At 56.6% G+C, this 22843-nt stretch overlaps 12 protein-coding genes and 1 non-coding gene across 13 annotated transcripts; 7 read left to right on the top strand and 6 right to left on the bottom strand.

Annotated features, from left to right (window-relative positions):
• Positions 1–23: 23 nt before the first annotated feature.
• Positions 24–149, bottom strand: BAUCODRAFT_t36. Its single transcript has one exon. It is a non-coding gene; the product is annotated as a tRNA-Thr (tRNA).
• Positions 150–1239: 1090 nt separating this feature from the next.
• On the bottom strand, positions 1240–3845 carry BAUCODRAFT_569579 (uncharacterized protein; the record flags this gene model as incomplete). Its single annotated transcript, XM_007682489.1, has 3 exons — positions 1240–1944; positions 1981–3775; positions 3838–3845. 3 exons carry the CDS (start codon positions 3843–3845, stop codon positions 1729–1731), a joined length of 2019 nt encoding a protein of 672 aa, XP_007680679.1. The 3' UTR covers positions 1240–1728.
• A 351-nt stretch (positions 3846–4196) lies between these two features.
• On the bottom strand, positions 4197–4789 carry BAUCODRAFT_38285 (uncharacterized protein). The gene has a single exon (XM_007682178.1). The coding sequence runs from the start codon at positions 4774–4776 to the stop codon at positions 4567–4569; it is 210 nt and encodes a 69-aa protein (XP_007680368.1). The 5' UTR covers positions 4777–4789; the 3' UTR covers positions 4197–4566.
• A 3967-nt stretch (positions 4790–8756) lies between these two features.
• Positions 8757–10051, top strand: BAUCODRAFT_38289 (uncharacterized protein). The gene has a single exon (XM_007682179.1). The coding sequence runs from the start codon at positions 8954–8956 to the stop codon at positions 9953–9955; it is 1002 nt and encodes a 333-aa protein (XP_007680369.1). The 5' UTR covers positions 8757–8953; the 3' UTR covers positions 9956–10051.
• A 41-nt stretch (positions 10052–10092) lies between these two features.
• BAUCODRAFT_283706 (uncharacterized protein) lies at positions 10093–11158 on the bottom strand. Its single transcript, XM_007682490.1, has one exon. It carries the CDS (start codon positions 10976–10978, stop codon positions 10229–10231), a length of 750 nt encoding a protein of 249 aa, XP_007680680.1. The 5' UTR covers positions 10979–11158; the 3' UTR covers positions 10093–10228.
• Positions 11159–11747, top strand: BAUCODRAFT_283707 (uncharacterized protein). The gene has a single exon (XM_007682491.1). The coding sequence runs from the start codon at positions 11338–11340 to the stop codon at positions 11638–11640; it is 303 nt and encodes a 100-aa protein (XP_007680681.1). The 5' UTR covers positions 11159–11337; the 3' UTR covers positions 11641–11747.
• Positions 11748–11853: 106 nt separating this feature from the next.
• Positions 11854–13533, top strand: BAUCODRAFT_78028 (uncharacterized protein; the record flags this gene model as incomplete). Its single annotated transcript, XM_007682292.1, has 2 exons — positions 11854–12759; positions 12841–13533. 2 exons carry the CDS (start codon positions 11854–11856, stop codon positions 13531–13533), a joined length of 1599 nt encoding a protein of 532 aa, XP_007680482.1.
• Positions 13534–14188: 655 nt separating this feature from the next.
• On the top strand, positions 14189–15550 carry BAUCODRAFT_27580 (uncharacterized protein; the record flags this gene model as incomplete). Its single annotated transcript, XM_007682112.1, has 7 exons — positions 14189–14256; positions 14311–14354; positions 14408–14548; positions 14598–14769; positions 14828–15034; positions 15098–15354; positions 15411–15550. 7 exons carry the CDS (start codon positions 14189–14191, stop codon positions 15548–15550), a joined length of 1029 nt encoding a protein of 342 aa, XP_007680302.1.
• Positions 15551–16212: 662 nt separating this feature from the next.
• Positions 16213–18743, top strand: BAUCODRAFT_283733 (uncharacterized protein). Its single transcript, XM_007682492.1, has 6 exons — positions 16213–16485; positions 16542–16566; positions 16622–16673; positions 16746–17595; positions 17649–18099; positions 18159–18743. Exons 1-6 carry the CDS (start codon positions 16427–16429, stop codon positions 18609–18611), a joined length of 1890 nt encoding a protein of 629 aa, XP_007680682.1. The 5' UTR covers positions 16213–16426; the 3' UTR covers positions 18612–18743.
• Positions 18711–19775, top strand: BAUCODRAFT_38296 (uncharacterized protein). Its single transcript, XM_007682180.1, has one exon. It carries the CDS (start codon positions 19024–19026, stop codon positions 19723–19725), a length of 702 nt encoding a protein of 233 aa, XP_007680370.1. The 5' UTR covers positions 18711–19023; the 3' UTR covers positions 19726–19775.
• A 38-nt stretch (positions 19776–19813) lies between these two features.
• On the bottom strand, positions 19814–20359 carry BAUCODRAFT_151683 (uncharacterized protein; the record flags this gene model as incomplete). The annotated part of the gene is made up of 1 exon (XM_007682493.1): positions 19814–20359. One exon carries the CDS (start codon positions 20357–20359, stop codon positions 19814–19816), a length of 546 nt encoding a protein of 181 aa, XP_007680683.1.
• Positions 20360–20417: 58 nt separating this feature from the next.
• Positions 20418–21659, top strand: BAUCODRAFT_283867 (uncharacterized protein). Its single transcript, XM_007682494.1, has one exon. It carries the CDS (start codon positions 20527–20529, stop codon positions 21484–21486), a length of 960 nt encoding a protein of 319 aa, XP_007680684.1. The 5' UTR covers positions 20418–20526; the 3' UTR covers positions 21487–21659.
• Positions 21660–21833: 174 nt separating this feature from the next.
• Positions 21834–22703, bottom strand: BAUCODRAFT_77891 (uncharacterized protein; the record flags this gene model as incomplete). Its single annotated transcript, XM_007682284.1, has 1 exon — positions 21834–22703. One exon carries the CDS (start codon positions 22701–22703, stop codon positions 21834–21836), a length of 870 nt encoding a protein of 289 aa, XP_007680474.1.
• Between the last annotated feature and the right edge of the window lie 140 nt (positions 22704–22843).

Here is a 22843-nt window from a genome sequence, read left to right on the forward strand (position 1 = left end):
TCTGAGAGGCCCGAAGATTATTTTGCCTCCACCCAGAATTGAACTAGGGATCTTCGCATTGGATGTTTGATATTTGATTGATCCAGTGGACTGGACCGCGTCAAATTGTTGGATACAAGTGCGACGCGTTACCACTGCGCCATAGAGGCAGTGTCAAGAAAAACCTCGACGAGGATCAATGCTGAGTCAGCGAGTATCGTCTTCTTATATAGTGTATAATATAACCGAAGAGCTGCCGTCTGCACCGGCCTGACCGTAGAGCGTAACGCAGAAACTGCCCTTCGATGTTCACGATGCCGGTACCTGCATTTCTTACATTTAGTATAAGTCTTAAATAGAGACATCTATTTCTAGCTATCAAGTTATAATTGAATCAGCTACTATGCTATTCTGTAGGATAGAGGATGTAAAGCAAGTACTCTTCTCTTAAATATCACGAGAATAATATGACAAAGGCTAGCGCAGCGTCTGAGTGACTGAGTAAGGACCCTGCATATTGTACACTTGTCTCGTAACATCAAGCTCTGAGTAGAGGCGAAGATGTCAGGAGGTATTACAGCCGCCATTACGGAGCGGGATGAAGAAGAGTACAACGAAGAAGCAGACGAGGACTTCAACCCAGAAGAGACTGCGGTGGGCGAGGGAGACGGCTCTTCATCAGAGGAGGAGGTGGGAGATGACACCGTGAAGCAAACACAGCAGGGTAGGAAGCGGAAGGCTGATGATGGCGCCGAAGGACTTGACTCTGGCGATGAGGCAACGATACAGGAGCGGAAGCGAAAGCGGCGAAAGAAGGCTGCTGCAGACGATCAGGAGGAGAGCGGAGGAGAGGGCGGGTTGATACGCACGAGAGCGCAGCGGTTGGCGGAGAAGGAGGAGCGGAGGGAGCGGAGAAGGATCGGTACCGGAGAGGTCACGGTAGACGTCGATCAGATATGGAAGGAACTGCAGTCCGCGCCACTTGGGCCTCACGTCCCGCCGCCGCCGCCTGGAAAAGACGTCGACACCGGCGACGGCGAGCAGAACAAGGAGAACGCGGCCTCCAACCTCGACACCATCACCATTACGCGCCAAATCGAGTACGCAGGCGAGATCACCACCGTCACCGAAACCGTCCCCCGCGCCTCCAAAGCCGCCCGCCTCTACCTCCAACACCACCCCGAAGCAAACCCTACTAACAACCCCATTTCTGCTCCACAAGCAACCCTCCGCCGCCCACTCCGCCGGCCCTCCCTCTTCGAACCCAACCCCACCGCCACAATCAAAGGCGTCGCCGCGGAAAAACTGCGGCCACGAGCTCCTAATCGATTGGACGTGCTGATGGCGGCGAAGCGTGCGGAGGAGGAGCAGAAGCGAAAGGCGGAGAAGATGACGACGGTGCAAAAGAGCGCGCTGGATTGGAAGGGATTTGTCGATACGGAGGGGTTGGGGGAGGAGATGGCGATGTATGGGAGGAGTCGGGGGACGTATTTGGAGAGGGAGGAGTTTTTGGGCAGGGCGGATTTGGCAAGGGAGCGGGCGGGCAGGGAGGCGAGGTTGAGGGGGTGAGCTTAACAATCATAAAGCTTCCAAATACGCCATCCAGGCACCTCACTACATGCGTTTGGTTCGATGCGCGCGTACGATACAGTGACTTTTCCGCTGGCCCCACCGTTGATGCATCCCGGACCCTTCCATCCCAACGCCCGCTGAGTTTGCACCGAATTAGACGCTGTGAAGAACGCGACGTCAAGTATGACCATTAGTAGTGACGACACCGTCAACCTGCCGCGCCTGTTCCTGCTCCTCAACTTTCGCCTCAAACTTGGCCACAGCGTCCGGTGCACTAGCTGGCGCGCCATTCATCTCGTTCCTCAATCCTGAAAGTGGTGAAGCCTCCAGCGTCGCCGTATTAGACCGCTTCGGCCGGAATGGTACTGGAGTCGACGGTCTCGAGGACAGAAACTAACGCAACCGTCAGCACTCAACCACCTCACAGACCCTACAAAAGGAATGTGAACTTGCCGACGACGCCGCCGACAGCAACGCAAACAGACTCGACTGCACCACGTCCTCATGAATCCCCACTCCCCACACCTTCTGCGCCTGACCCGCCGCCGTACACTCAATGAACGTCGCGGCCTGCGTATCCCGCCCCTTCACCAACCCCTCCTTCTTCTCAATCGAATGCTCCTTATAATCAGCAATATCCAAGTCAATCCCCAACGTCCTCAACGCGTTCGCCAGCGCACTCAAAGCACCATTCCCCGTCCCGGAAACGTTATGTTCCACGCCATCAATCTCAATCACACCATCAAACTTCCTCCTCAGATTACGGGAAGAAGGCGTTTTGGTACCATTCGCTGTTGGTGCCGCCGCCGCCGCCGCCGCCGGTGGCGCAGGCGAAACAGACCGGTCGCTCGTGATGTTGTAATCGATGAGTGCGAACCTCGGATTCCGATTCAAATGATACGCATCCACGAACAACTCCTTGATCTCATTCGCCTGCAGCTCGCGGCCCAACATATCCGTCTCCCTCTGCACAATCTTGCTGAACGCGATCTGCAGCCCCCTCGGCAGGTCAAGCTCGAGCGTGCGCTTGATGATCCACGCCACGCCTCCCTTGCCACTCTGACTATTCACGCGGATGATCGCCTCGTACGTGCGTCCGATATCCTCGGGGTCGAGAGGGAGGTACGGCATGACCCACGGATCCTCGCTCGTCGCGCCTGACTTCTCCCTCGCCACGAAACCCTTCTTGATGGCGTCTTGATGCGAGCCGGAGAAGGCGCAGACGACGAGTTGCCCGCCGTAGGGCGCGCGCGGGTGCACGGGGATCTTGTTGCTCTTCTCCACGATGTCGATGACGCTGTTGAGGTCGCTGAAGTCGATGCCGGGGTGAATGCCTTGCGTGTAAAGGTTTAGGGCTAGTGTGACGAGGTCTACGTTTCCTGTCCGCTCGCCATTGCCGAACAACGTCCCCTCTACTCGATCCGCGCCCGCCATTTGTGCCAACTCCGCCGCGGCGACCGCACAACCCCGATCGTTGTGCGGATGCAGACTCACGCACACCTTCTCCCGCTCCGTAATCTTCCGGCAGAAATACTCAATCTGATCCGCATACACATTCGGCGTGCTCATCTCCACCGTCGCCGGTAGGTTGAAGATCAGCTGATCCTTCTCCGTCGGCTCCCACGCCGCCTTCACCGCCTCACACACATCCACCACAAACTCCGGATCGGAATCCGAGAACGTCTCCGGACTAAACTCGTACCTCCACTCCTCCACCCCGGAATTCGGATCGTCTTTTGTAATACTTCGCGCGTACTTCGTACACTCCACCGCCAACTGCTTGCTCTGTTCGTTATTCATCCCAAACACAATCTGCTGGAAACACGGACTCGTCGCGAGATACAGATGTAGAATCGCCTTCTTCGCACCCTTTAGACTCTCCACCGTCCGCTTGATCAGCTCCTTGCGACAGGGACTTAACACCTGCAACCACACGTCGTCCGGCACCGCCCCGGGCGTCGTAACGAGACGGCGCGTGAAATCGAAGTCGGTGGCGCCGCTGCTGGGGTAGGAAATCTCGATTTCTTTGTACCCGAGCTGGACGAGCATGGCGAAGTAGCGCCATTTCTGGTCGCCGTCCATGGGGTCGACGAGGGATTGGTTGCCGTCTCGGAGATCGGTTGCCAGCCAGCGGGGAACTTTGTCGAGGGTTTTCGTGGGCCATTGGCGGTCGGGGATGTCGAGGGGTTTGAAGCGGCGGTATTTGCGGGAAGGGTCTTTGAGTCTATGATATAAATCAATGCCTGCATTTTCAAGAGTAAAGGACTTGCTTAATATGCGGCGTACAAAGGCATGGTGGTGGTGACTGTAGGCGCAGTGGCCGTTGGTTAGAATGGGCTTGATCAATGAATTTCAGTCCTCGCTTTCGCAATAGACTTGATTGAACGTTGCCGATATGCTCAGCGTACGATACACTCAGTAGTACGTGCAGCAGGAGAGATAGATATCCTATGCGACAGCAACTGACTCCCGCAATGAGTCAATCAATCAGTGGCTCTCACCAAGACAGATTTTCTGTATTTGCAAACCCCGCATAACGCTTCCGATGACGGATGGTTCAATGTGGGGTATCGCAAATGATCAATCTTCATGTAACCAGTTGTTGAATGTTCGATAAACATGGTCAATGATGCCGAGTACCGGCGGGTAGAAGCTGCCCTCGATGCTCTCACCCGTCGTTCAAATATTGATTGAGACACTATCCGACATCCGCGGGACTTGGAGGAGCGGAAGGGAAGTGGCGGAGGAATTGTAGATAGGCATGCTAACGGGCAAGCTTCTGCGGCGATGAATAAGCTCAATCTGACATGCGCGAGGGGACACGGGTAATTATTGGTCGACGAAAGGCGGGCCAAGGGGATGTCATTGCGCATGGCTTTTGTTTTCTAGACACTAGAGGGGCCTGAGGGGCTGTTCCACTCATTTGCCGGCGCTGGGTTCGCAGAGCTCAAAGCGATAACTTTACATTGACAGCAGACAATGTTAATAGCGTGGGTGGAGAATATAACGCATACATTAACTTGTTGAACTTGGCTCGGTACATAGAGGCTGCGCACAAGGCTTTGCCAAGATGAGCGAAGGCACGGCGACCCCTTCGTAAGTGTTGGCGCCATCCTGTGCAACGAGTGGAACCAGAATGCTGGATGGAAAGCGCAACGTCGACTGACTGCTACACAGGCTGCACAAGCGGTCCAAGTCTGCCGTCTCTCGTGCGCTGCAACGCATCTCCAGCCGCAACGAGGTCCCCACGCTGCAGACACAGCAAGAGTCGACAGCGGAGGGTGAGATGGCAAGTGCAAGCGCAAGTCCAGCGGAGAGCAAGCGCTCAAACGCCGACTTCTTGACGCCGACTACCCCGACACGCACCTCCATGCAAGCGGCACACCGACCGCACCTGTCGACGACCATGTCGAACACAGTCATACCCCGGCGGAGCATGGAACTCGGCCCCGACGGCGCCGATCCCACTTCTACCACACCAACGAGCGCCACGCAGGGAGCATCCATTGAGCAATCGGTGAGGCTGTTCAAGGTATTCGAAGCGTTGCGCAACGGCGATACGGTAGCTATTGCACGCGCATGCAAGCCGGACGAGGCGGGCAAGCTCGAGGGCACCACGGTACTGCATTTGGCGATTCAGTGCGCAGAACAGCCCGTAATCGAGTATGTCCTTTCTCAGCGATCATCGGACGTCAATGCCAAGGACCGCGATGGAAACACTCCGCTTCACGTCGCCGCCATGCTTGGACGAGCGGCGGTCGTCAAGCTTCTACTCGACCAGGGAAGTGTGAACGATGCGGGGATGAATCACCAGGGCAAAACGCCATTGGATGTCGCTCGCACGCCCGACATCTTCCAGCAGCTGCAGCTCGCGCGATCGGTCTTCATCGACAGCAATGTCCGCAAGATCCACTCGCTCGTCACGGCTGGTGACTACGAGGGACTCGAACAGCTTCTGGCGGAAAGCCGTGTCCGGACAACTATCGACGTCAACGGGCCAGAGCTTGCGACTGATCCAGCCACGACTGAGAGCGGCGGCACTTTACTGCACGAGGCAGCCCGGAACAAGGACGTCAAGCTTGCCCAGCTCTTGCTGCTTAATGGAGCCGATCCGTTCAGGCGGGACCGTAAAGGCCGGCTGGCCCATGATGTTACGAAGGATGAGCGGACTCGCGCGATCCTGAAACGATCACCGGCTGCACAAGTCGCTCAGCGCAGCATACAAGAACGAAGCATTCTGGGCGAGACGGGGCAGATTGGTGGCGCGCCGAGTGCAGACGGCGGACCAGCCGGCAAGGACAGTCGCGAAATGAAAGGCTACTTACGCAAGTGGACCAACTACACGAGCGGCTACAAGCTTCGATGGTTCGTCTTGGAAGACGGTGTCTTGTCGTATTACAAGCATCAAGACGATGCAGGTTCAGCTTGCCGCGGAGCGATCAATATGCGAATCGCGAAGCTGCACATGGACCCGAAGGACAAGCTTCAATTCGAGGTTCACGGCAAATCATCGGTCAAGTACAACCTGAAAGCAAATCATGAGATCGAGGCCAAGCGCTGGTACTGGGCATTGAACAATGCCATTCAATGGGCGAAGGATGAAGCCAAGGAGGAGCAAAAGCGACAGCAGCAAGAGAGTGCAGCTCTGCGCGAAGCTAAGCACGAGCAGCTAGAGCGACACCGGACTCGGGAGGCAGAAGTCGCGCAGACAGGTCGCGGCATGTTTGTGCCCGGCACCTCGCTTGATGTCGCACCATCCGCTCTCTCCACATCGTATCTTGCAAGCTCCATCAATGATCAGTCCAGCATGCAGGATGTAGAGTCCATGCGCATGCTCAGCCGGACTAACACTGCTAACATCGAAGGCGACATCGATGATGACGAGGAGTACGGCGACGACGCAAGTAGTCACGAGCTTCGACCGGCCAACAAGGATGCTTTCAGCATCACGGCGCAGTCCGCGAAGCTCCAGCTCGATTTGCTAGAGCAAGTGGCGACGGCGCTGCAAGCGGAGAAGACGAAGAATCCCAACATGGCCGTCTCCCACCCGACTATGGTGCAGGCACTCTCTTCCTACGACACCGCGGTCGGCAATCTGAGAGGGCTACTTATGGATCTCCTGCGCATCTCGCGCGATCACGAGGCGTATTGGCAATACCGCTTGGACCGCGAGCAGAACATCCGCCGGCTGTGGGAAGACAGTATGGCGCGGGTGGCCAAGGAGCAGGAAGTGCTGGAGAGTCGCATCGGCGAGTCTGAGGACAAGCGCAAGCGGACGAAGCGAGCGTTGAAGGAAGTGCTCGAGAGTCAGGTGCCCGAGACTCACGAGCCGGTTGCTGAGAATGCGGTCAAGACGGGTAAGCCGCAGCTGGAACTCCAACAGGATATCACGCGCAGTCGCAGGCCGACTATTGCGGAGTTGACGAACAATGAGGTGTCGGATGATGAGAGCGAAATTGAGGATGAGTTCTTTGATGCTGTTGATGCTGGGGAGGTGGAGATTATTGATGTTATGCCACCCTCGAGCCCGCCTGCTGCTCTTGAGGAGAAGAGCATTGATGCTGCGTTGGGTGAGAAGCCGAATGAGGAGAAGACTTCGAAGGAGCTTGAGATTGCGAAGTCGTTTAAGGGTTATGAGGACGGCGTGAGAAAGCGGTTGAAGCTCGACGCAGATAATAGGCCGAAGGTGTCGCTTTGGGTACGGATCACCCCTTCCCTTTGTTGACGCGAATTGCTGACGCCACGCAGGGCATCCTCAAGTCCATGATCGGCAAGGACATGACCAAGATGACTTTACCTGTGTCTTTCAACGAACCGACTTCGCTCCTTTACCGTGTGGTGGAGGACATGGAGTACACCGACTTACTGAACGTCGCAGCCGACCGGATGGACTCCACTGAGCGCCTGGTCTACGTAGCGGGTTTCGCAGCATCCGAGTACGCCAGCACCATCGGCCGTGTCGCTAAGCCCTTCAATCCGTTGTTGGGAGAGACGTACGAGTACTGCCGTCCTGATCTCGGCTACCGGTTCTTCATCGAGCAGGTTACTCACCACCCGCCTGTGGGCGCCGCGCACGCCGAGAGTCCAAGATGGGATTACTATGGTGAGTCCGCGGTCAAGTCGAAGTTCTACGGCAAGTCGTTCGAGTTCAACCCGCTCGGTACGTGGTTTCTACATCTCCGACCGGTGTCTGGAGGTGAAGAGCTGTATACCTGGAAGAAGGTCACTTCGTCCGTTGTAGGAATCATCACCGGCAATCCGACCGTGGACAACTACGGGCCGATGGAGGTCAAGAACTGGACGACAGGCGAGGTCTGCTACCTCGACTTCAAGGCGAAGGGATGGAAAGCCAGCTCTGCTTATCAGGTCACGGGACGTGTGGTGGACAAACAAGGTCGCGTCCGCTGGAGTATAGGAGGGCGCTGGAACGACAAGATTTACGCTCGCTTCACGCCCGGCTACGAGGCCTCGGTCGAAGCACCTCCGATGGGGGAGAAGCAAGGGAAAGACCAGGCGTTCCTGATCTGGGAAGCCCATCCGCGACCGACGGGTATACCCTTCAACATCACGCCCTTCGTCGTCACCCTCAACGACTTACCGGAGCGTCTGAAGCCGCTCATCGCGCCCACGGACTCGCGCCTGCGACCGGATCAACGCGCTATGGAGGAGGGGGAGTATGATTTCGCGGCTGTGGAGAAGAATCGGCTGGAGGAGGCGCAGAGGGCACGAAGGCGGGAGCGGGAGGCGAAAGGAGAGGAGTTTGTGCCGAAATGGTTCACTAAGGCGAAGCATCCGATTACGGGAGAGGAGTATTGGTTGTTCAACCGGGAGTATTGGAAGGTTAGGGAGGAGGTTGGGGAGGGGAGGACGAGGTGGGAGGAGCAGGGGCTTGAGCCTATCTTTTAGACCTGAGTACATACTGTATACATGCATGCATCTGCTAGAATATACATGTCTAAGGTACCGTGTCACCCCATCTAAGAGTCCGCTCCTTCGGCCGAGATGCCTCCACGAGTCAGCGGAAAAGATGTGGCTAGAGCGTGCCGATCGGCGCCACATTCGCCACCTTATGCGGCCAAGTCAGCCTACGTAGACCAAGTGCTTGCCTATCACTCTCTGTCACCTTCCAACTCTCACGAACGGCTGGCTATTGTCACCGCACAAATTCCCCGCAGAGAAGCTTCTGTACCTTTCTCTTGCATGTTCCGACGTTCTGGACGGTCACTGTTCGTGCGAAGCTCTCGGAGGTGTGGCTGACGACGCTCTCTCTGCCTGTCTACACGTAGTAACCGTACAGTTGTGGCTGCCTAGACGTTAGTGGTAGGTCTATATAGTCATTATTCTCTCTGCATCTTCGCATCCTTCTGCTCTTCCATCAACACATCATCATTAAGAACCAATCATGCCATCAGTACGCTACTACAACCAAACCGCTCCCTTTTGGGACTTCATCGCCAGCATGGAGGAGCAGGGCGCCTCACACCCTTTCTTCGCTGGCATGAACAATAACAACCACAACCGCCAAACCGACGAGTCCGACAACGAGCCGCAACCAAACCCATGGACCGACGGATGGGCCGCTGGCTTCCCCTTCGGAGGCCCTTTCGCTCACCGCGGCAGACACGGACCCCCTCGTCACCCCAACGGCCCGCCACCCCATCACGGACCGCATCATCACCCGAATGGCCCACCGGGCCCGCCACCACCGCCAGCAGCTGAACACGATATGCCAGACCCACCAGAGCAGGTCCCCGAAGATGGCCCGTCTGACGCACGCGGTCCCCCTCCGCCATTCGAGGAAGAGCCGCCACACCATGGACCAGGCCATCATGGCCGTCACGGCCCAGGCCATCGCGGACGCGGTGGTATGCGGGGACGTGGCGGGTTCGGCGGACGTGGACGCTGCGGCGGGCGTGGTCCGTTCGGCCACCCAGCCTTCGGCGGTCCTGGCGGCTTCGGCGCCCTGGCTGAGATGTTCCAGTCGCAGTTGTTCGGCGAGCACAACGAGAACAGCAGGGCCGCCGACGACAACAAGGACGACGCGTCTTTCCGCCCGGAGGTTGATGTCTTCGACACTACATCCAGCTTCGTCGTGCACGTCTCACTTCCCGGCGCGAAGAAGGAGGATGTGGGTGTGAACTACGACGTGGAGAAGTCTGAGCTCAGCATTGCTGGCGTCGTTTACCGTCCGGCTGACGAGGAATTGCTGAATGCGCTTGCGATGGATGAGAGGAAGGTCGGGGTGTTTGAGAGGAAGGTGCGGCTTGGCAGCAGAGCTAGCCCGGCGCAGGTTGATGTCGAAGGCATCAGTGCGAAGTTGGAAGAAGGTGTGCTCAAGATTGATGTCCCTAAGCTGTCAGCTGAGGATGGCTTCGTGGAAGTGAGGAAGGTAGACATCGAGTAAGCTGTTGCCCACTCGGACGGGTAAGAGGAGGAAGATGTGAGGTAGGTAGGTAGGTAACAATAAGAACCACAACATAATGTCAAGCACACAATCCCATTCCCTTCCTCGTGCTGTACACCCTGCATTGGTCGAGGCCGGTGCCTTGGCCACTATGTTCATTACCATTATCGATGGATCCTGCCCATATGTGGCCCGCAGCGTATGACCAGCATACGCATGGTAAGCGCAGCAGACCTCTGGCGTGAAGCTCAACGCCGATCAGGAGTGACTTGGTCAATGCCCATCTTCTCCGGTCTCGCCATGGTACGCTTGCACGCCCACACCGCCACAATTACCCGTAGGTAGCTGAAGCGGATACGCGCCATCACCCGTCACGACCTCCGGTCCGGGAAAGGGATACCGCAGCTCAGCTGTCGTGTGCGGAGTCACACATCCATTTACGTCATCCGCCACAAACATCTCCGGACGACTGGCGAACGCGACGGGAGCGGGAGGCGTGTCCGCTGCGATACATGCCGTGATCTCGACGGCGGCGCAGTTACTGTTGAGCTCTTGCTCACGATTGTACCAGGTCCACGTGAAGAGGTGCACGCCGGCTGGCAGATCCGCGGGCACAGTGAAGTCGAAGTTTTGCCCATCTGGCCCGTTGCCATTGTTTCTATGCGGGCAGTTTCCTTCGTAGCTCGTGGCGACGCGGAATGTTTCGCCGTGGTTAGTGGAGAAGCCTACCTGACAGCTGCCGCCGTAGTGGTTGCCGATGCCGCTGATGTTCCAGCTTTGCGTGCTGCCTGCTGGCCATGTTGCGGTGGCGGCGCCTTGTGGATCGCCGAGGAGCGTCTCGTAACCACGGCAGGGATACATCCATCTATCGTGCGGTCCGCAGCAGTTGTAGGGGTATTGGAGGTAAGGATCTGCTCGTGTTGTGCGGTGGGGATTGTTGGAGGCGTTGAAGGGTGGAGGGAAGTTGAGCTGCATATGTGCTGTACACAAGGTGGCGAGGATGATGATAGTGATTCCAAACATGGCGCCGATGTGTCGACGGTGGCTGTTTCCTGAGGGAGGCTGTGGCGGGGGTGGTATTTTCCTCGTGGAGAGCTGGTCGGTCAAGTGAGTGAGCGGAATTTCTTGCTATCAGAAGAAGGGCGTAGTTTGGTTCTAAGACTTTGTGGAACGCGAGGAGCAACACATCAAGAAAGTGTCCGGCATCACAAGGGCGTTGTGTGCTCGAGGCTAATGTCGCACACACATTTACCTCGCTTTGCTGCATTCACGAAGGGTCAACTGCTACTGTGGACCAATCGCAGTAAAACAAAGACTTTCCACCAGTCTCTTACCGCATACGACTGGCTTGTGAGGATGGCTATAAGTCACATGTGTGGTCTATGCTCAATCTCATCAGACAGACTGTCTGGTCCGTGTGGACGCGAAACCGCTGCGTAAGACGAGGGCGCCGGATGTCCATAGAAACCAATGGCCATCAACACACCACATGCTCTCCGTCTAAGGTGCTGGAAGAAGATGAATCGTGTCGCAAAACAAGCGCTATCCCAACGGCAATGATGTTTCGGGTCGCAGATGGTGGGACATGCGCAACGAACATGGACTGGCTGCCTTGTCGTCTGTCGGTACGCAACACTGCTGCTACTCATGGAAAGAAGAACGGGTCCGATATGGTAGCAGAGTAGGAGCCCGAAAGGAAGTGGATGAATTCAATCTCGGAGAAGAAAGGTGATGTGATCGAACTCCGGCGTCTGCTCCGCTTCGCCGCCGTCATCCCCACCCATACCATGTAACCATAACCATGACCTTACATACTCCGCACCGCCACACCTTCATGATGCATTGAATCCCCGTTTCGTGCGCCTGGTGCGCCAGTTTGTATACCTTTCACAATCATCATGAAGCATAGCGGCATCCCATTCAGCATCGGCCGCGCCTTATCCGCTATCCTTGACGAGAGCCTATGTAATCGAACACGAAGCATTGCACAGCGTCGAGCATTTCACGAATACTTTGTCACGCATCTTCCATCATCGTCACTATCGCCCGACAAACAAAGTACGCCTCACGGATTGCCGCGCAGCGACAGCGCACCGCACGCCGGTCCGACGAGGAGCGCGGCACGCTTAGCACCGTCGGCTGCGAGCAGAGACACAACGATCGTCCGTATTCCAATCAGAAGTGCTAAGCATCATTTCGGTGCTGGGGTAAGTAGAGGAAGTAGGCCCTACAATGAAGATACGTTTCAGGCAGGCACGATCGAGATCCCGGCTTTTGCCAAGCGCCAGCCGGTGAGCTTGAGTAGGCGATTGTCGGGAAGCAATGGTGAGGTTGGCGGGGAGGCGGCGAGGAGTGAAAGTGGCGACCCGCAGGTCTTTTACTTCGGAGTCTTCGATGGACACGGCGGAAGTGAGTGCTCAGAGTTTCTACGGGAGAGGCTGCATGGTTACGTGGAGGAAGCTGCGTTGCTGTTCGGCATGGAAAGCTCGTTACAGAGTGGAAATGCCATGGAAGACTCAGAAGGTGGTGTGATGGGAGAGCAGGATGCGGAAGATTTGCAAAAGAGTCTTGTCTCGAGCTGGCGGGAAACAGTTGGTGGCTACTTTAAGAGGTTCCGACCGGAGTACTTTCCTGCGGTGGCGGATCGAAGGTCGCCTGGTACTTCGTGGTCGCAGAACAACAACTCGATCGAAACGGTGTTATCCTACGCGTTTCTCAAAGCCGACCTGGACTTCACAGCAGCCCAAGCGAGCAAACACTCCGCGGACACCGCCACACTCCAAGTCTCGTCGCTTGACGACCCCGTCTTAGCCGACAAGCCGCTCAACGACAATGACTTACTCTTCCACCCTGAGCGGCCAGCATCCCAGAATCTCCGAACAAAGCGCTCCCGACGTGGCTCATCGCCCGATCTGCAGGCTCCCATTGGTGGCGCGCAACGCTTCAAGGGTGGCTCGACAGCATCGATAGCACTGATCTCCACGCCGACCTCCATGCCATTCTGGCACCCCGCGTCACCCTCAACGTTCATCTCAGCTCACGTCGGCGACACGCGGATCCTGCTGTGTCGTTCATCGGACGGCAAAGCCGTGCCAACGACGATCAACCATCACCCATCTCACCCGGTGGAAGCCACGCGTCTCCGCCGGTATGCTGCGGCCTTCGTCGCCGATAGCTTCGGCGAAGAACGCATGGGTGGCTTAGCCAACACCCGCGCTTTCGGCGACATTAGCAGCAAGCGCATGGGCGTGTCTGCTGAACCCCAGATTACGCGGTTGGAGCTGTCAGCCGCTGAGTACAGCTTCATTGTTCTCATGTCTGACGGCATCAGCGGTCATTTGTCCGATCAGGAGGTGGTGGACGTGGTGAAGGAGGCCAAGACGCCGGCGCAGGCGGCCGAGAGCTTGATCAGCTTCGCCACGGAGACGGCCGAGAGTGCGGACAATGCTACTGCGCTTGTGGTGAGGCTTGGGGGCTGGGAGAGACGGAATGAAGGTGGGGGAGGTAGTATGGGTACGCGGGAGCAGCGGGAGTATAGGTTGCAGGAGGCGCAGGATCCGAGATCTAGGCGGCAGTGAGGGCGGCGCCGGTGTTTGCAGAGCTGTGATACATCCATGGACATCTACAGCTGACAACATGTAGTCTGTATGTATCGGCGAACTGTCCTACGGGAAAGAACGCAATCGGCTTGAAGCTAGGATGCGTTGGTTGCAAAAAGGCTCTGCATGCGAACCTCGAGGCACTCATGCAACGGTCACTCGTGCTTGCGCGGCACTGTGGAAGCAATGGGCATGTGGCACTCATCGACATCAACGTTCAGGAGTTGCCTGGGAGCTGACCACTGCAGCTTTTATTGTCAGTCTTCGTGCCGATCATGGCTTGTGCAAGACGACATGTGAAACTGCTTTGCTTGTATCATAATAATACTACCCAGGACTTGTTCGCAGACCACTTACCTCTTGGTCAGCCATATCAGTATCTCCGGGTTTGTAATCAAGGCGACCCGCAGAAAATGAAAGAAGGCCACAACCAACACCACGTCGGGCGAGCGCACACCTAATGCAACAATTGCGTAGTTCAAGCTTCGGGACCTCGTAGGCACCACTATTCAGACGTCGCAGGCACCTCTATTCAAGCCTCGGAGGCACCACGATTCTGCATGAACCTTATTTAGGCCAACTTTTGAACCATATTATTTTCGCAGAAGAACGCATCTTGCAAATCACCACAACCATGTCTCCGCCCAGTGATGCAGTGTTGCGCGCTGGATCGTTGATCCTCGTCACTGGCGCCAATGGATTGTGAGTGTTATTGACCACAAGTACGTCAAGATATGCCACTAAGTTTGTCTCCAGTCTCGCCTCGCGAATTGTGGATGAGCTCTTGGCTTCTGGATACCGTAAGATCTCAAAGCCCACATCATCCCATCGCCATGTTGCTGAACTTTGGCAGGTGTGCGAGGCACTGTCCGAGACCCTGTGAAGCAGTCATGGCTGCAGGACCACTTCGACAAGACATACGGCTCCGACCAATTCGAATTAGTCGGGGTCAGGGACCTGAAAGAGGAAGGTTCGCTAAACCAGGTTGTCAAGGGTGAGTGACCCGGACGAAGCTCTTGACCCGATTGCTGATATGTATCCAGGCTGCGCCGGCTTGGTCCACGTTGCCAGCAATGTCTCATTTTCTCCTGATCCAAACGTGGTGGTCACCGAGACAGTCACCTTGACGCTGAACGCCCTTAAAGCCGCAGCTTCAGAGTCGTCCTTGAGTCGCTTCGTTCTTACCTCGTCTTCAATCGCTGCGGCACAGTCGAGGTAAGCCGGCGTTGTGTACGTCTCAGCGTGAGGATTAGAGCTACCCTTAATGATCTAGATACAACGAGCCATACGATCTAACACCGGAAATGTGGAACACTAAAGCTGTCGAAGCTGCCTGGGCGCCTCCACCCTACGAAATGGACAGAGCTGTAGCGGTGTATGGCGCCTCGAAGACGCAAGCCGAGCAAGCAATGTGGAAATTCGTAGAAGAGCAGAAGCCGCATTTCGTGGTCAACGCAGTCCTGCCGGACTTCATCTGCGGGTGAGAGCAATTGTCGGTCACGTTGCAACTGACGACGAGACAGCTGACGGTCAAACATTCCAGGCTGCCGGTCAAGCTGGAGAAGCAAGGCTATGGTCCATCATGCGGCATGCTGTATGCCTTGTGGAACCACGATGACAGGTTTAAATTGCTGTATCCTCAATTCCTGGTCGACGCTGGGGACGCCGCGCTTTTGCATATTGTTGCCTTGCTCAAGCCTGACGTCCGAAACGAGCGTATCTTTGCGTACGCCCACAACAGGACGTGGACGGATACCATTCCGCGGTTACGCAGGATGTATCCCAACCATACATTTCCTGGTGAGTAAGGCAGCCAATGGCGGATCTACATGGTTCTGACACCTCGTCCGCAACAGACCCGCCGGAGAACGAAGGCGTCGATATGGCCAATGTCATCGGACAGAAGCGAGCGGAAGAACTGCTGAAGTGGATGGGTCAGCCAGGGTGGAGGCCTATGGAGGAGTCATTGAAGGAAGTCTGCGACACCATGCAATGAGTTGATCGTTACACACACCACCGCCTCGTTGGGCCTTGAGATTGGCGGTCTACTCCGAGGACTCCGCCATATCGTCTTACATAGCCTCAGAAGTAGTCGCAATTACCTCGATTAGAAGTAGTTGTTACATTTACAGCTCGAATGATCTCCCGCTTTTCGACTGGGATACGCGCTTCAAGACTCCATCTCCAACCCGCTTCCTCGCCTCGAACGCTTTGCCGAGCTGTCTTTGCGAGATGCCATTGTTCTGCGACTCCGAAAGAGCTTGTCTTTTTCCTTCTGTCGCTTGTGTTCGCGAATCAAGACAGATTCGGATGCTGGTCAGGCTAAAAGACTTGTAACTCGCCGCTAGCCGTGCCCACCTTACCGGGCTGGGGGATCCCCCGCAGCGAACCATCCACCCACGCCACCGCGCGGCATCGAGCAAACTTGAACTCCGGGAAGCCATGCAGACGTTCCTCTAGCCTTCGCCCGCGCCTCACATGGCCACTTATAAGGCCGCCTCTCGCACGTGTCCGTCCAAGCTTTTCTTTCTCTTCCCTCACACGTCGTGCCAAGGCACTCTTACTCCACGCAGCGGAGAACGCATGCATGGCTAAGTCAACTAAGATCGCTAAGCAACAACGACGTGAGAGATGCGGCGCCGTTCATTCGTCGCCTGCCACCGCTTGCCAGGTGCACGCATGCACGACTCAGTGCCATTGACGACATCTCCGATGCTGTTCAGGCACCGCTTGAAGCTGTCGGGTTGAGCTTGAGCAGTGTTGCCCAGCATGTCATAAAAGCTTCCCACGTCCGCCAAAACGCGTCTGGCTTTGGTGAGGTAGGTGATCGCTCTACCGTCTTGTCCATCTCTGTCTTCAAGACCTCTTCAATATGAAGGTCTCCTCTATCCTCTCCGCGCTCTCGTGCGCGGCAGTCGCTTCGGCGTACTGGTATGTACAAGAAATGACGTGAAATGTGGACGAAGCTGATTGCAAGCTCCATCCAGGACCAAGAACCTCAACTACCGCTCCGTAGGTTGCAGAAGTTTGCAGCTTTGAGTGGACACTTGGGACTAACGATTCGCAGCCTTCAGAGAACCACCCAGGTCTGGGTATCTCACTCCACAAGGTCAACAAGAGTACGTTTGGATAAAACCTCACGACAAAGAGTCCGTAGGGTTTGTGGAAAGTATACTGACAAACGTGTGTAGGGAACACCTTGGACAAGGCCTTCAATGCCTCCATGCTCAACTTCACCCATGGCGTTGCCTCCGGTGACCCATACTCCAACTCCGTCATCCTCTGGACGCGTGTGGCGCCAATGTACGCCGACGTGAACGACAACTCCACCGTCAGCGGCTATGTCCCTCTCTACAACCCAGTCCCGATCACCAACAACATGTCCACTGCCCCAGTGTGCGTGCAATTCAAGGTCGCCCGGACCCCCAACTTTGCTGTGGTCGAGTCGAGCGGTACGGCCTTCACCTCTTCCGACATCGACTACACCGTCAAGGTCAACGCTGGCAACTTGACTGCGTTCACCCAATACTACTACCAGTTCAACGTCTGCGGATCCAACTACACCAGCCCCATCGGCAAGACGAAGACCGCTCCTGCGCCGAGCGACTACGTCAGCAAGGTCGGCCTTGCCATCTTCTCATGCAGCAACTACCCGTTCGGCTACTTCAACGCCTACGGCAACCCGGCGCGCAAGGGAAGCGTTGACTACGTGGTCCATCTCGGTGATTACATCTACGAGTACGCCGGCAACGGCGACTACGGTCACGGCTACTCGATCAACCGTGTCCCGCAACCTGCTCACATCATCTACACGCTCAATGACTACCGTCAGCGTTACGCTACGTACCGTAACGATCCCGACCTGCAACTCTCTCATCAGACGAACGCGTGGATCCCTGTCTGGGACGACCATGAGGTTGCGGACAACACCTACCGTGATGGAGCATCAGAGTTGAACAACACCGAGGCTTCGTTCGTCTCCGATGGTGGCGTCTCTGTTGATCAGCGCAAGATGAACGCCGTCCGTGCCTACTTCGAATGGTACGCTTAAATTTGGCGGTAGTTGTGCAAGAACTGTGCTGACAAGCTTGCAGGATGCCCATCCGCCAAGTTGAGATGGACGACAACCTCCGCATCTGGCGCTCGTTCTCCATCGGCTCCCTGTTCGACCTGATTATGCTCGATACCCGCCAGTACGACCGCTCCATCACCGATCTCTACTGGAACACCGACTACATTCACCAGATCTCCAACGATGCTGGCCGCTCAATGATGGGCAGCCGCCAAGAGAACTGGTTTTACAACCAACTCGCCACATCCGCCAACCGCGGTGCTCGCTGGAGAGTCATTGGCTCGCAGACCGTCTTCTCCAAGGTCAATGAGTCGCTCGCCTACGGAAACGTTGACCCGCTCGACTACGATGCTTGGGACGGCTACCAGAGCAACCGCAACCGCACGCTCAGCTTCATGACGCAAAACAACATTGGCAACAACATCGTCATCTCCGGCGACAGCCACGCCTCGTGGGTCTCTGACCTCGTCTGGGTAAGCATCACAATCGCACTGTACACGCACATCACTGAAGCATACTAATGCCAAACCAGCTCGACCACGCCAACTACTCCTCCGACACCGGCGCGGGCGGCCTCGGCGTCGAATTCGCCGGCTCCGCCGTCTCCTCCCCCTGCCCCTACGGCCAGAACATCACCCTCGCCGCCGCAAACAACTACTCGCAATGGCTGGAGGGCGCCAACCCAGAACTCCACTGGAACGACCTCTACTACCGCGGCTACTTCGAGATGCAGCTCTCCTACTCCCAAGTCAACGCCTCTTTCTTCGGCCTGCCGACGCTGCTTAACCGCAACCCGTACGAGATCAGCTTGGCCAACTTCACCGTCAACAGCGGCGCCAACAGACTGGCCCGACCAATCTCGGGTGGTATCGCTGAGAGCGGTGCGCTGAAGAACGGTACCATCAGGCAAACGAATATTACGAATAACACTGCTACGGGTGTTTGGTTCGTTGGTGCGAACAACATCACCCAGGATACCTCTTAAAGGAAGTTAAAAGGGGTGCAAGAGCGTTAGTTACGATACGAACTGACGGCTCGGCTGAATGATGATTGTGGAAAAGCATGAAGGCATTGTGCCATATGAAGCAATGTCATGTACATAGAATGATGATATGTAATGTCAACACCATGATCAAGGACTCTACGCAAAGTGGACACTTCCTCACGTTGATTCACCTTTGACAAAGAGGACGACCGCTGTTTCCACGCTTGACCTGAAGGAGCGACTCAAGATTAGCTCTATGTCGCGATGTCATCACGTGCCGCATTCCCTAGCGCGTCCTTTACGCGTTTCCAACCTTCTGCCGCAATACAACTCGCTGCAGTCGCTGCGCATAGAAACACAGCGTCCCAATTGGACCATCCGGGGCGTGTCTCGCAGACACACTACTTGAACAATGCCCAAAATGCCGCCACGCAAAGAGCAGAAGGAGACGGTGGTGTACGCAGCATCCAAGCGGAAAGCTCCACCCTTCAAGCCACAACGACCATCGAAAGTGCCGCGAGTCAGCACGACGGAGTCCGAGAGCTCGCGAACAATTTCCACACATACATCTCGTGTCAACAGCAGGCCAGCAGAATCAAGCACCAAAGCGGCGGAAGAGGACGACGCGGACAACGACAGCGCCTCCGACGAAGAGCTAGCGGACAACCCGCTAGACAGCAAGAAGCCGCTGCCGCCGCCGGCGAAGAAGCCTCGCGGGAGACCACCCTCAACCACCGCGAAGAGCAAAGCAGTAGCACCGCGCAACCCCTCGCCCCTACGCGATTCATCGCCAGACCTCCCACCCTCCTCACCTCCCGTCCCAGTCGACCTACCACCTCCCCTCACCCCACTCTCCGACCCAACACGGATCCCGCAACCCCTTCTCGTCCGTCTCCTGCACGAGCACTTTGTGGACAAACAGACGAAGATCGACAAGCACGCCGTGAGGGTGCTGCAGAAGTACATGGAGGTGTTTGTGCGCGAGGCCATTGCGCGGGCGGCGGTGGGGAAGAGGGAGGCGGTGGAGAGGGAGGAGGCGAGCGTGGAGGATGTTGGGTGGTTGGAGTTGGAGGACTTGGAGAAGGTTGCTGGGGGGATGATGTTGGATTTTTGAGTGGGTCATCCGTCTCCGTCCGTGGGTGGTGGGTTATGTGTGTGATGATGGTATGGTTTGTGTTCAGCTTGATGTTCTGTTGGGAAGTTCATCGCTTGCTCCCAGTCTTCGCTCTTACGCTCCGCCGGACTGGCTGTTCTGTTCCACGCTGTCTCTTCCGCTGCTCGAGCATTTGTTGCCTGCCGGACAGCACCGGACGAGCATCTTTCGCATGGCTCTTGCTGGCCTTTGATGCAACACCTCGTCTTCCCTGCGCAAGCCTGCCAGCCTCCAGCACGCCATTCGCGCCCGCTTCGTCTTGAAGTCGCTTCAATTGTTTCTTTCTCCGCTGCCTAAGTCTCGCTTGACGACCTCGCTTTTGTGGGCGTGTCATTGACTCCCACGGCTCGCTCAAAGCATCCTCCCGGACAGGCTCGGTGGGTTGCGCTGTGAGCAGGTGCGCAGGTAGGTATGGTGCCACATCCTTCTGCGCCATAGTGGGAGCGAGTTCGTTCTCATCCCCACCATCACCGTCGTCGTCGTCTTCCTCTTCGGTGTGATACTCCTCGACCCCTTGAATACTGCCATCGCTGTCCGACAGCTGCTCGTTCTCGCGCTCGCCTTCTTCCATCTCGTGCGACGGTAAAGGCACCATGTTGATGTTGGTCCGGTCAACATGCAGAAGCTTCCAACATTTTGCTGTGACGGCGATCTGAGGGGTCCGTGCGCTGTGTTTTGTTTCGCGTCTTCCCCTCACCACAACCAGCACCGAATGCGCCGGCGAGCACTACACAAACCATCTCTCCTTTTGGTGCCGACACAATGGCGACGTCGCAGCAGGTTCACAATGCGTTGCTGACCGAACACTTCCGCTACACACCACTCACCTTACTCGACGACATCATCAACACCGTCAACGAACTCGTCTACCGCGCCGTCAGCGCCATCGAAGAAGGCCTAAACAACGTAAAACCAGAAGCACTCGGCTTCACCCTCTCCCCCTCCCAAGCAGCAGCAACGCTCCCAAGCGAAGAAGCACGACAAGATGCCCTCTACCACCTCAAAGAAAGCGAAATCGGCAATGGCATCGTCCAACTCGAGAGTCTCCTCAACGCAACCGTCGATCGCGACTTTGACAAATTCGAAATCTACACGTTGCGGAACATCATGGCGATTGGGCATGAGGATGAAGCGAGGGATCTGGCGCAGTGGGTGCGGTTGGAGCACTATAAGCAGCTTGATCTGGCGGCGGTGGAGAATGTACCGAGTCCGGAAGAGGTGCAGTTACAGCGGAGGAAGTTGCAGGAAACGAGGAAGTTGAACGCTATGCTGAAGGCGGAGGAAGCGAAGAATGCGGCGGTGTTGGAGCAGCTGGGCGGTCTGACGGGTGGGAGTGGGGATGCTTCACAGTCGCCTTTTGCCTTCCTCACGGAGTCGGCGCGGAACGGGCAGCCGATGGAGCAGAGTGTGCAGTATGCGCTCACTCAGCTGCCTGCTTTGCGTGACCTGCTCGCTCAGCTGCAGCAGTCCGTGCAGACGCTGCCGAATGCGAGGCAGCACATCGAAGATCCAGAGTCCAAAGCGGCAAGGCGGAGACAGTACCTCGACACGCAGGCTAAAAAGGCTATGGTGCGCAGAGGCGTCGAACCTACTGCGTCGGAGAGTGCGGACGTGTCTGCGGGGCGGAAGATCGGACGTGACGAGGTGGAAGGTATGGAGGCGGTGGTGCAGGCGTTGGGAGGCGCGCCGGCTACGCGACATGCTATGGCAGACGACGAATGATGCTAATGACAAGACCCTAGCGAGGAGTCCGGAGTGTCTTCATCTCTTTTCCCATAAGGGTAGCGTTTGCCAGCCACTAAGCTACGGCTAGGAAGTTCCTCAGAGCAGTTATGTACAACCCATCCCCACCCCACAAGCGCACACCAACCTCCCACGCAAGAGACAAAACCACCAAGCCACCAACTCCTCGCTGAGAACGACAATATAACCCACCCGTCTACCCAGGGAGATTCTTCCTCAAGGCTTCAATGGACTGCCAATTGACCGCGCACGTTGGCCTTCCATGCAAAAAATACAATCACGTGGCCGCCGACACCTCGCTAAGGACCCCAACAAGATCCACCCACCTACCGATGCAGATCTTTACTCTTCTTCCGGTCTAGCCTGCGATTCACCGCGCCGAGTACGCACTTCAACACTCCGTCTCCCGTCAAACTCGTTCCCTCTCCGCCCGTGAACGGCACCGTATCAACAATGTCCCTCAACTCCCCATCCCCCGCAATCTCCGCCAACTCGTCATCAAGCTGCTGCAAATGCTTCCGCGCCTCCTCATCCCTCCCAACTTGGAAAAACTGCACCCCCAGCTGCCAGGCCGGAGCGTCAAGTTTATCCAACTTCTTCGCCGCGGCGATGAGAGGGGATTCCACGTCGTCGGATGGCTCGCCGTCGGTGATGCAGATGATGTTCAACGGTTTCGTTGTCTCGAGATTCGCCTCGCACCGACGTAGATACGGCTTCATGATCTGATTCAATCTCTGTCCCGTCGGTGTCCCGCAACCAGGCCGCACCGTCTGGAAGATCTCCCGCACGGTCGCGGAAGAAGTCACCCCGCGATGGAAGGCGGAGGCCGGGTGGTTGAGGAAGTAAATGTCGATGCCGTCGCTGTCGTGGGCGGTGCAGATGGGCGTTATCGTTTCCAGGGCGTCGGCGGTTTCGCGCCAGCGCGAGCCGGCCATGGAGCCGGAGTCGTCGATTAGGAAGACGGTGTCGAAGGTGGTTAGGAAGGCGTAGGGATCGTCTGCTGTGGGGGCGGTGAGGGTTGTGGTGGGGGTTGTGGGTGGGATAGGTGCGGCGTTGGGGGCGGGGGTGTAGACCGGGGGTGCATCGCCCTGGTTGAGGAAGGGGCTGTTGTTGTTTCCGGGTGCTGGACGTCTTGTGGCTGGGGTGATGTTGGTGTGTGGATGCGGATTACTACTAATGTCGACCTTGCCAGGCATGGCCTTTTCCTTCCTCGAACCGAACTGGGTTTTGAGTTTGCTAAGCATGTTTTCGCGGTGTCGATGTGTTGAGGAGTTAGTGCGGCGGGGACGAAGATGGCCGGCAGTGAAGGATGTAGCGGGAGTAGGCACGAGCACGT

This window comes from Baudoinia panamericana (assembly GCF_000338955.1).
Source record: "Baudoinia panamericana UAMH 10762 unplaced genomic scaffold BAUCOscaffold_13, whole genome shotgun sequence".
In the NCBI taxonomy this organism is placed as follows: domain Eukaryota; kingdom Fungi; phylum Ascomycota; class Dothideomycetes; order Mycosphaerellales; family Teratosphaeriaceae; genus Baudoinia; species Baudoinia panamericana.

Coding starts and splice junctions, on each gene's coding strand:
- BAUCODRAFT_38296 (XM_007682180.1), top strand. CDS start 19,024: ATGCCCAAAATGCCGCCACGCAAAGAGCAGAAGGAGACGGTGGTGTAC.
- BAUCODRAFT_283706 (XM_007682490.1), bottom strand. CDS start 10,978: ATGTTTGGAATCACTATCATCATCCTCGCCACCTTGTGTACAGCACAT.
- BAUCODRAFT_38285 (XM_007682178.1), bottom strand. CDS start 4,776: ATGCGTTGCAGCGCACGAGAGACGGCAGACTTGGACCGCTTGTGCAGC.
- BAUCODRAFT_283707 (XM_007682491.1), top strand. CDS start 11,338: ATGCTCAATCTCATCAGACAGACTGTCTGGTCCGTGTGGACGCGAAAC.
- BAUCODRAFT_283867 (XM_007682494.1), top strand. CDS start 20,527: ATGGCGACGTCGCAGCAGGTTCACAATGCGTTGCTGACCGAACACTTC.
- BAUCODRAFT_38289 (XM_007682179.1), top strand. CDS start 8,954: ATGCCATCAGTACGCTACTACAACCAAACCGCTCCCTTTTGGGACTTC.
- BAUCODRAFT_283733 (XM_007682492.1), top strand. CDS start 16,427: ATGAAGGTCTCCTCTATCCTCTCCGCGCTCTCGTGCGCGGCAGTCGCT. Junction 16,674..16,745: donor ACTCCACAAGGTCAACAAGA/GTACGTTTGGAT, acceptor AAACGTGTGTAG/GGAACACCTTGGACAAGGCC. Junction 18,100..18,158: donor GGGTCTCTGACCTCGTCTGG/GTAAGCATCACA, acceptor ATGCCAAACCAG/CTCGACCACGCCAACTACTC.